This window comes from Salvelinus alpinus, chromosome 8 (genome assembly GCF_045679555.1).
Source record: "Salvelinus alpinus chromosome 8, SLU_Salpinus.1, whole genome shotgun sequence".
Taxonomy (NCBI): Eukaryota; Metazoa; Chordata; class Actinopteri; order Salmoniformes; family Salmonidae; genus Salvelinus; species Salvelinus alpinus.
The window spans coordinates 35,339,716-35,351,816 of NC_092093.1; the positions used below are offsets into that span (position 1 = coordinate 35,339,716).

A 12,101-nucleotide genomic window follows, 5' to 3' on the forward strand; every position below is an offset into this window, starting at 1 on the left:
CCTTGTTGCCCATGGTGTGGGAGGAATGAAAGTTCAAGTCACCACAAAACGGTACCTCCTAAAGATCCGGGTCCGCACAGAGCAAGGCAATGTCAGATCCCACCAACTCCTCTGCTATGGTTTGGATAGCATTGCAGAGATTCACAAACATGTGACAGCCAAAAGACTCCAAAAATTCTTTCCAGATGTCCCCCAAAATGAACTTGTTAGACCAAGACAGATACAGCTTTTGATAAGCCATAAGGAAGGGCGACTGGTCCCACAGAAAATACGCACCGTTGGGGACCTTGTACTATGGGATGGGCCATTGGGAAAGACAATTGCAGGGACACACCCTGGTCTGTTTGAAGAGGCTACAGTTACAGCACACCAGTCCAGAGCGCACTTCGCCAGATCCATGAGAACAGCAGCATTGATGTATGAAGAACATATCTGCGCCAAACCTACCATCAAGTCTTCTTATTCTGCTATTTCCCCTCGGGATTTTGTTGAGTGGTGGAGATGGGATAGCATTGGCGCCCCCTGCACCCCAAAATGTGGAGGATGTCGCTGCGGCAGTTGTCAACTTGGTGGCAAAGAAATGACTCTGGCTGAAGAAAGGGAGCTGGAAGTTGTTAAGGGTGGCCTGACTTATGTTGGTGCTGATGACCACAGTGATAGTCCACACTGGCGTGCAAGGTATCCATGGCTCATTGACCCATCTACATTGCCAAACAACATAAAAGCAGTGGAGGCAACCTTTCTCAGAACAGAGAGACAGCTCGCCAAAGAACCGCAGTGGAAAAAAGCCTATGGTGCTCAAGTCCACGAAATGGTTGACCGCCGGGCTGCAAGAAAGCTGACCAAAGAGGATCTAACCAACTGGAATGGACCTGTCTGGTATATTAGTCATCTTATCGCACCCAACCCCCACTCTGTTACAACTCCGGTAAGACTTGTCTGGAACAGCAGTCAGAAGTACAAAGGCCAAAGTCTCAATGACCTTCTGATGAAAGCCTGACGTTCTCAATCCGATTCGAGCTGTCCTCCTCAAGTTCCGCCAAGGCTCCTACGCCGCTCTAGGAGACGTCAGAAAAAAGTACAATTCTGTGTGGCTCGAGGAGAGGGAAGTCCATCTACACCGGTTCTTGTGGCGGGATTCAGAGGGCGATGAGGTGGAACAATACGCCATAACCAGAGTGAATATCGGGGACAAGCCAGCAGGGTGCATAGCACAACTGGCCATGAGGGAGACGGCTAACCTGCCTCAATTCAGCCACCTCACAGATGAATGCCAAGTATTACATGAGCACAGCTACGTCGATGACATCTTGACATCCCACAACTGCCGTGAAAAACTCGAAGTCATCACAAAGAATGTGGAGCTGATTCTAAAAGCAGGAGGGTTTGCACTGAAGCCTTGGGTCTTCTCAGGCCAAAATAAAGGAGAAAGAGAAAAGGCATCACCAAATATTGTTGTCCTGCCAAATCAGCTTAAGGAGGAAGACAACAAGGCGCTCGGTCTCGGCTACATTGTGGATGAAGACATGTTGCATGTCATGGTGAGGGTCAACTTCTCCAGGCGGAAGAAAAAGATGAGACTTGGGCAAGACTTACTGCTAGAAGAAGTACGAGCACAGACACCAGACCCGCTGACAAGACGTGAACTGCTGAGTCAAGTTGCTGGTTTGTACGACCCAGTTGGCCTGACAACGCCATCAAAGCAAAGAGGGGCTATCTTGGTCCGAAGGGCATTCCAAGAGGCAAAACCAAAGTGCAGCATGGTCAAGGACACATGGGACCTTCCTCTGTCGGATGAGCTCCGCAAAGATGCAATTGGAATTTTTGAGGAGTACGTCCAGCTAAGCAAAGTAATGTTCCCAAGAGCTCTTACTCCACCAAAGGCAACAACTGAACCAGTCGCTGTCACTTTTTCAGATGGAAGTGAAAGCTCCTATGGTGCTGTCCTCTACCTGCGGTGGAACTGCAACAAACAATTAACAATTCGACTAGTGGAGTCAAAAGCAAAGCTGACACCACTAGACCAGAAGGGGGATGCAGTCAAAGCGGAACTTTGCGGTGCAGTCTTTGCAAGCCGCCTGAAAAAGTACTTTGAACAGCATACCCAGATCCAGATAAAAAGGTGGTACCATTTGTTAGACAGTCAGACTGTTCTTGGAGCTATCCAGCGTGAAAGCTATGGATTTCAGACTTTCTTCGCTAATAGAATTGGAGAGATCCAAGAGAGCACACGGCTACAGGACTGGTGGTGGATCCCTGGACCACTCAACATAGCCGACATTATCACTCGAGGAGCTGGGCCAAAGGAACTTGATGCCCATTCAGAGTGGCAGCAAGGGCCAGAGTTTCTATATCTTCCAGAGAGCGAGTGGCCAATTATGTCGTCAAAAGATGTGTCTGTGACAGCTCGAGAGAGCATTAACAATATGCAAAAGAAGTCATTTGTGGCAGCACTCACCAGAGCCCAAGCGAAAAGAAGTCTTCCAAGTCTTGTGGGACGATTTCCTGCTGGTGCAGCTGTCCTAAACTTGGTGGATGAGAGGCGCTTTAGTAGCCTAAAGTGTCTAATCAAGACTGTTGCTTTTATCTGGAGAGCCGCCAAAAAGTTTAGATCTGCAACAAAGTCCATCGAGACCCCAAAGTGGGAGGTGATTCCCACAAAAGGAGTTATCACCGCCACAGAACGTCAAGAGGCAATAAGAGACATCTATCTTGCTGCTCAAGAGGGGGTGATGTTCCCAACTACCACTACGGACCGCTTGGTTGTGTACAGAGAGCCAGAATCTGGGTTACTAGTCTGCGGTGGGAGAATCCATGGCTTCAGGGAGGATGGCGCTGCAGTTCCCCTTCTGCCTTTCAATGCATGGGTCTCTACTTTATTGGCACGGGAGGCACACGATGAGGGTCATGAAGGTGTGGCTGCAACCCTGCTGAAAATGAGGAGGAAAGCCTGGGTCATCCAAGGAAGAAACATTTCCCAAAAAGTAGTGGATAACTGCCTTTTCTGCAAAAAGTCAAGAGCAAGAAGGTGCGAACAGGTAATGTCTGACTTACCTGCTGAAAGAGCCACACCTGCAGCTCCGTTCGAGTTCACTACAGTCGACCTCTTCGGACCGTACCTTGTCAAAGATGACATCAAGAAACGGGTCTCAATGAAAGTGTGGGGTGTCGTCTTCAGCTGTATGGCCAGCAGGGCAATTCATGCAGACCTGGTCAACACAATGTCGACAGAGAGCTTCTTGATGGCTTACCAACGCTTTACTGCAATTAGAGGGCACCCAAGAAAGATCTGGTCCGACCCGGGGACAAACTTCATCGGCGCCAAACCTGTCCTAAGAGAGCTGTACCAGTTCCTGGATGCTCAGAATAGAACTTCAATAGAAGAGATGTCGGCTCAAAAAGGTACCAAATGGGAGTGGACAATTCACCCTGCTGACTCACCTCACCGCAATGGGGCTGCTGAAGCCGCTGTTCGCATTCTCAAGAAGGCACTGCAGAGCCTGGGCAACAACACTGGCCTTAGCTACAGCGAGCTTCAGACAACACTACAACTTGCTGCAAACCTTGCCAACGAATGCCCAATAGATGCCAGGGTGCAGAGCCATGAAGAAAGCGTGCAGTATGTGTCACCCAACACACTTCTCCTGGGCCGAGCCTCTCCAAGCGGTGAGATCAGAACATTTGACTGTGCGAACTACCCTTACAAGAGACTCAGAGAGATGCAGAACCAGGTCAACAAGTTCTGGAGGTCTTGGAGCCAGCTTGCCGGCCCAAACTTATTTCTGAGAAGTAAATGGCACACTTCATATCGCAACGTTGCTGTCGGAGATATTGTCTGGTTGTGTGACCAAAATGCAGTGAGGGGCCAATTCAAGCTAGGACGGGTGGTGAGCGTTAATCCAGATGCTAAGGGCATTGTTCGATACGTGAACGTCAAAGTGGTCCAAAGCTCCTGCCTTCCTGTCACAAAACCCGCACTAAACCGGCCATCGGCCAAAGTCCTGAAAGAAGCTACGCAAACCACAGTCCTGCACAGAGATGGTCGACGCCTGGTTGTCTTGCTACCAGTTGAGGATCAAACTCGGAGCTGACCGGCAGTATGTAGGTGCTGATTTACGATCTTTCCATCGGTTCCCGTGGGAAGATTGAGTGGGAGGTGTGCTGACAAACTGCCTGGGAGCTCCTCAGTGGTGAAACTCCTCCTCCTACAATCAGTAGTGAACCAGGTGGAACAAATCTTCCAGGCAATCAGGGCGTGCCAGCACCTGGCTCTGCTGTAGTCTTTAGACCGCAGTGAAAGGAGCATTTATAACACCACAAGACCAAGGAAACTTCATCTTTGTGATCAAGGTGACTGTGCAAGTCCAAGCCCTCCACAAAACTGTGAAAGACAGCCGGTAAGCGCCATATTGGCCATGCTTGACTATACTGACTTAAGCAGTGCACTGCTAATGATACTCTGGAAAACACAGACTCTTAACTCTTAACTTTGATAGGACTTTTGCAGTGGTATTTATAACTTCAAATGTTGTTTGTGGGGTATAAAGGAAAAGTAAGAAGAGCCAAATTCATTGTTGACAAAGAACTTGTTTGAAATGGTTAAAAGTAATTTAAACTTTGTAGAAATCTTAGTAAACCAAGTTCTTAATTCAGTAACAAATGTATAGTCTAAAAAAATCTTTGGCTAAAAAATGAAAGATTTGTCTGTTTAAAACTACTGATTAGAAAATAAATGTAATTTTTTACTACTAAAAATATTTTGAATGTATTTGGCTAAAATGCAAATTTAGATAAAAATATACTGATTCTGCTCATTTGATTAAAAATGGTGGGTTTCTATTTTGGGAAACATTTGCTTAAGTGGAAACCTTGTATTTTATAATGGCAGAAATGTGTTTATCTGAGGTGAATGTGGATAATTATGTGTATTTAATTAGGCTGTCAACTCAAATAATAACTTGTATTTGTCATCTCTTTTTTGAGGTTTTTCACCTGTTTACTGCCAACCAAAGCATGGTAAATAAAAGACAAACAACTGATTCATGGCTGTTTATTGAGTGAAATCCAGTTAAAATCTTCATGTGGAGGGACTGTCCTTTTCAAGTGGGGAATTTCACAAGAAAGAGGTCAAAACTTGACAGTCAGTGAGCAGGTGTAGCAACACTGTAAATGGACACTGATACTACACTCTACTCACCAGATCCCTGTGAAGCACCCAGTTGGCATGAAGGTAATGGATCCCGTCCAGAATCTGATATAGGAGAGACTTGACCATCCCTCTCGGCAGCTGCATGGGCTTCTTATTGGCCTTGGAGGCTCGGTGGAACTTGATGATGTGCTGAAAGGAGATCAGAGGGAGTGGTGTAGAGAAATGTATCAAGCAAGAGACTGAAAACACCTGGGTTTCACAATATACACTACCGTTCACTTAGAAATTTCCTTGATTTTGAATGAAAAGCACATTTTTTGTCCATTTTAAAATAACATCAAATTGATCAGAAATACAGTGTAGACATTTTTAATGTTGTAAATGACTATTGTAGCTGGAAACGGCTGATTTTTAATGGAATATCTACATAAGCGTACAGAGGCCCATTATCAGTAACTATCACTCCTGTGTTCCAATGGCACGTTGTGTTAGCTAATCCAAGTTTATCATTTTAAAGGCTACTTGATCATTAAACCCTTTTGGAATTATGTTAGCACAGGTGAACACTGTTGTCCTGATTAAAGAAGCAATCAAACTGGCCTTCTTTAGACTAGTTGAGTATCTGGAGCATCAGCATTTGTGGGTTCGATTACAGGCTCAAAATTGCCAGAAACAAAGACCTTTCTTCTGAAACTCATCAGTCTATTCTTGTTCTGAGAAATGAAGGCTATTCCATGCGAGAAATTGCCAAGAAACTGAAGATCTCATACAACACTGTGTACTACTCTCTTCACAGAACAGCGCAAAACTGGATCTAACCAGAATAGAAAGAGGAGTGGGAGGCCCCGGTATGCAACTGAGCAAGAGGACAAGTACATTAGTGTCTAGTTTGAGAAACAGAAAAACAAGTCCTCAACTGGCAGCTTCATTAAAAAGTACCCGCAAAACACCAGTCTCAACGTCAACAGTGAAGAGGCGATTCCGGGATGCTGGCCTTCTAGGCAGAGTTGCAAAGAAAAAGCCATATCTCAGACTGGCCAATGAAAAGAAAAGACTAAGATGGGCAAAAGAACACAGATACTGGACAGAGGAACTCTGCCCAGAAGGCAAGCATTCCAGAGTCGCCTCTCCGCTGTTGACGTTGAGACTGGTGTTTTGAGGGAACTATTTAATGAATCTGCCAGTTGAGGACTGGTTTGTCTCTTTATTGGTTAGGTGTGTGCATATGTATGTGTCATACATACATAAAGGGTACAGACAGGAAAACATCAAGAACAAAGATGCAACAGCCGACAGAACAGGTTGATGAAACATCCAAACAAAGACTGGTTGTCTAACTGGCGGTCATGATGAATCACTTACCCAGAGATCATGCTCGGCATAGTCGAAAAGGAGCCAGACCTTTCTGTCACTGTGGGACAGGAACACTTTCTGCAGGGCAATCACGTTGGGGTGTTTCAGCTCTCGTAGCAGCTGGAACACACAGCAAGAGGTTACATGCATCTCCAATAGTGAAAAACACCTCTTTCAATGCACATTTATTAACCCACTGTGCACACACTGCTTAATACAAAGTTGTTTCCACATCATTTCAATGAAATGACATTGAACCAATGTGGAATAGATGTTGAATTGACGTCTATGACCAGTGGGAACACATTGTGAATTATTGCACTGACAAGAGTCATTCAGGTTTAAAACATGTACTTTGAAAAATTACACTAAAATCAGGTACATCAAGTATAACAGGAAACATCAAGTTTCCTGAGTTAGAATAGATTAGATTCTCTACTACCCGTTCATCCATCCACATACATGAGTTTGTTTTGTTATAAGGAACATATCTTTGCAACAGTCCACTACTCGCAATTATCCTGTGTTCACAATATAATGACACAGCTGGTGCCCCTAATAGCAAGTCACACTGGCTGGCATGACACAAACTATTGGCTTTCCATAAGCAAGTTGGTGTGTGTTATGCTTCTGTTTTATGGTGTTATACAGTGTTATAACAATGTAATACTTATATTTTTTTATTTTTTTTATTTTACCTTTATTATACTAGGCAAGTCAGTTAAGAACAAATTCTTATTTACAATGACGGCCCAACAGTGGGTTAACTGCCTTGTTCAGGGGCAGAACGACAGATTTTTACCTTGTCAGCTCGGGGATTCGATCTAGCAACCTTTCGGTTACTGGCACAACGCTCTAACCACTAGGCTACCTGCCGCCCCAAATATATAGCCTAGCTCTTTTCATAGAATGTCCAAGCTGCCCCATAATCTGTTGGGTTTAAGCCAATCAGAAGACAAAAAAAAATCACAATAAGAAGACAGTGGCAGAATAAATTCAACCATACCTTAGTTTCAACATAAAACCAGAGAGCAACACCTGCCCACAAACAAATAGTTACATGACATACAGCATGGTCAAGCAAGTTAATGTTTGACATTTTTGGACTACTGAACAACTATTGATTTAGAACCAGAGAGTTACCGCAAGTCACAAAAAACAGGAACTGCCCCACTACTCCAGCACCATTTCAACATCATCAAATTGTCACGCCCTGACCTTAGAGAGCCTTTTTTGGTTTGGTCAGGGTGTGATTTGGGTGAGCATTCTATGTTCTTTATTTCTAGGTTTTGTATTTCTTTGTTTCTGGCCGAGTGTGGTTCCCAATCAGAGGCAGCTGTCTATCGTTGTCTCTGATTGGGGATCATACTTAGGCAGCCCTTTCCCCTCCTTCTGTGTGGGATCTTGTTCTTTGTTTGTGTGCAGGTAGTTTGCACAACGAAGCTGTTCGGTCGTTGTATTCTTTGTTTTGTCTTTTCTAAAGTTTCACTTCGTTAATAAATTATGTGGAACTCAAAGAACGCTGCGCCTTGGTCTCATCCTTCCGACGACAACCGCTACAGAAGATCCCACCACAAAAAGACCAAGCAGCGTTTCTTGGAGGAGTGGACATGGGAGGAGATCATGGAAGGCAAGGGACCCTGGGCACAGGCGGGAGAATATCGCCGTCCTAAGGAGGAGCTGGAAGCAGCTAAGGCGGAACGGCGACGCTACGAGGAGTTGGCTCAACGAGGCGTGCACGAGAGGCAGCCCCAGAATTTTTTGGGGGGGCACACGGGGACATTGGCGGAGTCAGGTTATAGACTGAGCCAACTCCCCGTGCTTACCGTGGGGAGAGAGTGACCGGGCAGGCACCGTGTTATGCGGTAAAACGCACGGTGTCTCCAGTGCGCTATATTCCAGCTCCCCGCATCGGCCGGGCGAGAGTGGGCATCCAGCCAGGACGGAAGGTGCCGGCTCAGCGCTCCTGGCCTCCAGTGCGTCTCTTTGGCCCAGGTTATCCTGCGCCAGCTCTACGCACGGTGTCCCCGGTTCGCCAGCACAGCCCAGTGCGGCCTGTTCCAGCTCCCCGCACTTGCTGGGCTACAGGGGGTATCCAGCCAGGACGAGTTGTGCTAGCTCTGCGCTCCAGACCTCCGGTGCGCCTCCATGGTCCAGTGTATTCTGCGCCGGCTCTGCGCAAGGTGTATCCAATGCGCCTGCACAGCCCAGTACGTCCTGTGTCAGCGCCTCGAATGTGCCGGGCTGAAGTGGGTATCCAGCCAGGACGGGTTGTGCCTGCTCCACGAACCAGGCCTCCTGTGTTTCTCTCCAGCCCAGTGATGATCCATGGCACGAAGCCTCCAGTGATGATCCATGGCACGAAGCCTCCAGTGATGATCCATGGCACGAAGCCTCCAGTGATGATCCATGGCACGAAACCTCCAGCGATGAGTCATGGCACGAAGCCTCCAACGACTGCCTCCAGTCCGGAGCCTCCAGCGAAGGCCTCCAGTCCGGGGCCCGCAACGAGGGTCCCCAGTCCGGGGCCGCGGAGAGAAATAATAAATGTTTTGTTTTCGAAATTATAGTTTCCGGATTTGACCATATTAATGACCAAAGGCTCGTATTTCTGTGTGTTATTATATTATAATTAAGTCTATGATTTGATAGCGCAGTCTGACTGAGCGGAGGTAGGCAGCAGCAGGCTAGTAAGCATTCATTCAAACAGCACTTTCCTGCAGCTCAAGCATTGCGCTGTTTATGACTTCAAGTCTATCAACTCCCGAGATTAGGCTGGCAATACTAAAGTATCTATTAGAACATCCAATAGTCAAAGGTATATGAAATACAAATGGTATAGAGAGAAATAGTCCTATAATAACTACAACCTAAAACTTCTTACCTGGGAATATTGAAGTCTCATGTTAAAAGGAACCACCAGCTTTCATATGTTCTCATGTTCTGAGCAAGGAACTTAAACGTTAGCTTTTTTTACATGGCACATATTGCACTTTTACTTTCTTCTCCAACACTTTGTTTTTGCATTATGTAAACCAAATTGAACATGTTTCATTATTTATTTGAGACTAAATTGATTTTATTGATGTATTATATTAAGTTAAAATAAAAGTGTTCATCGTTCATTCAGTATTGTTGTAATTGTCATTATTACAAATATATATATAAAAAAATAACAAAAACGGCCGATTAATCGGTATCGGCTTTTTTTGGTCCTCCAAGAATCGGTATTGGCGTTGAAAAATCATAAAATCGGTCGACCTCTAGTACATACCCCAACCAGAAGCAATGGATTACAGGCAACATTCGCACTGAGCTAAAGGCTAGAACTGCCGCTTCAAGGAGCGGGACTCTAACCCGGAAGCTTATAAGAAATCCCGCTATGCCCTCCGACGAACCATCAAACAGGCAAAGCGCCAATACGGGACTAAGATCGAGTCGTACTACACCGGCTCTGACGCTCTTCGGATGTGGCAGGGCTTGCAACCATTATAGACTACAAAGGGAAGCACAACCGAGAGTTGCCCAGTTACACGAGCCTACCAGACGAGCTAAACTACTTCTATGCTCGCTTCGAGGCAAATATCACTGAAACATGCATGAGAGCACAGGCTGTACCGGAAGACTGTGTGATCTCGCTCTCCGCAGCTGATGTGAGTAAGACCTTTAGACATGTCAACATTCACAAGGCCGCAGGGCCAGACGGATAACCAGGACGTGTACTGTGAGCATGCGCTGACCAACTAGCAAGTGTCTTCACTGACATTTTCAACCTCTCTCTGACCGAGTCTAACACCAACATGTTTTAAGCAGACCACCATAGTACCTGTGACCAAGAACACTAAAGGTAACCTGCCTAAATGACTACCAACCCGTAGCACTCACATCTGTAGCCATGAAGTGCTTTGAAAAGGCTGGTCATGGCTCACATCAACACCATTATCCCAGAAGCCCTAGACCCACTCCAATTTGCATACCGCCCCAACAGACCACAGATGATGCAATCTCTATTGCACTCCACACTGCCCTTTCCAACCTGGACAATGCTATTCATTGAGTATGGCTCAGTGTTCAACACCATAGTGCCCTCAAAGCTCATCACTAAGCTAAGCACCCTAGGACTAAACACCTCCCTCTGCAACTGGATCCTGGACTTCCTGACGGGCCGCCCCCAGGTGGGAAGGGTAGGCAACAACACATCCGCCACGCTGATCCTCAACATAGGGGCCCCTCAGGGGTGCGTGCTCAGCCCCCTCCTGTACTCCCTGTTCACTCATGACTGCACGGCCAGGCACGACTCCAACACCATCATTAAATTTGCCGATGATACAACAGTGGTAGACCTGATCATCGACAACAATGAGATAGCCTATAGGGAGGAGGTCAGAGACCTGGTGTGGTGCCAGGAAAACAACCTCTCCCTCAACGCAATCAAGACAAAGCAGATTACAGGACTACAGGAAAAAGAGGACCAAGCATAACCCCATTCTCATCGACGGGGCTGCAGTGGAGCAGGTTGAGAGCTTCAAGTTCCTTGGTGTCCACATCACCAACAAACTAACATGGTCCAAGCACACCAAGACAGTCGTGAAGTGGGCACGACAAAACCTATTCCCCCTCAGGAGATTTGAAAAGATTTGGCATGGGTCCTCAGATCCTCAAAAGGTTCTACAACTGCACCATCGAGAGCATCCTGACTGGTTGCATCACTGCCTGGTATGGCAACTGCTCGGCCTCCGACCGCAAGGCACTACAGAGAGTAGTGCGAACGGCCCAGTACATCACTGGTGCCAAGCTTCCTGCCATCCAGGACCTCTATACCGGTGTCAGAGGAAGGCCCTAACAATTGTCAAATACTCCAGCCACCCTAGTTATAGACTGTTTTCTCAGCTACCGCACAGCAAGCGGTACCGGAGCGCCAAGTCTAAGTCCAAGAGGCTTCTAAACAGCTTCTACCCCCAAGCCATAAGACTCCTGAACATCTAGTCAAATGGCTACCCAGACTATTTGCATTGGTTAGGGGCTCGTAAGTAAGCATTTCACTGTAAGGTCTACACCTATTGTATTCTGCGCATGTGACTAATAAAATTTGATTTTATTTGTTTTTTGGTATCTTTTAGTTGTCACTGCACACACTGGTTAATTCAACGTTGTTTCCACATCATTTCAATGAAATGTCATGAACTTTGAAAAGTTACACTAATCAGGTGCATCAAGTATAACAGGTTTCCTGCATGCTGTAGACTACTGTTTATGCCTGATATAAAATCTCATGTCCTGGCTAACCCGAACACCTAACCGATAAAGTCAAAAACCATTGGCTTGACTTCATTCAACTGTCAAATGCCGTGCTTCTAAATGCTTCTACACCTGCATTGCTTGCTGTTTGGGGTTTTAAGCTGGGTTTCTGTACAGCACTTTGATATATCAGCTGATATGAAGAAGGGCTATACAAATACATTTGATTTGATTTGAAATGGAAATTAAACAAAAAGGAAGACTGAAATTGATTGAAATTCATGAGGGATTTCCACACCACTTTAATCAGATGAGGGAACATGTGCTGTTGTTGTGAACTCTCCATCCCACTCCAACCATC

At 46.1% G+C, this 12,101-nt stretch overlaps 1 protein-coding gene across 1 annotated transcript in view; it reads right to left on the minus strand.

Annotated features, from left to right (window-relative positions):
* LOC139583042 (cyclin-dependent kinase 19) overlaps nucleotides 1–12,101 on the minus strand; it is a 75,467-nt gene that overhangs the window by 34,004 nt on the left and 29,362 nt on the right. Inside the window, exons 3-4 of the mRNA XM_071413732.1 lie at nucleotides 6,512–6,622; nucleotides 5,198–5,338 (exon numbers count right to left, since the gene is read on the minus strand). Coding sequence (XP_071269833.1) covers nucleotides 5,198–5,338; nucleotides 6,512–6,622 — 252 coding nt within the window. The remainder of the gene's footprint in view (nucleotides 1–5,197; nucleotides 5,339–6,511; nucleotides 6,623–12,101) is intronic.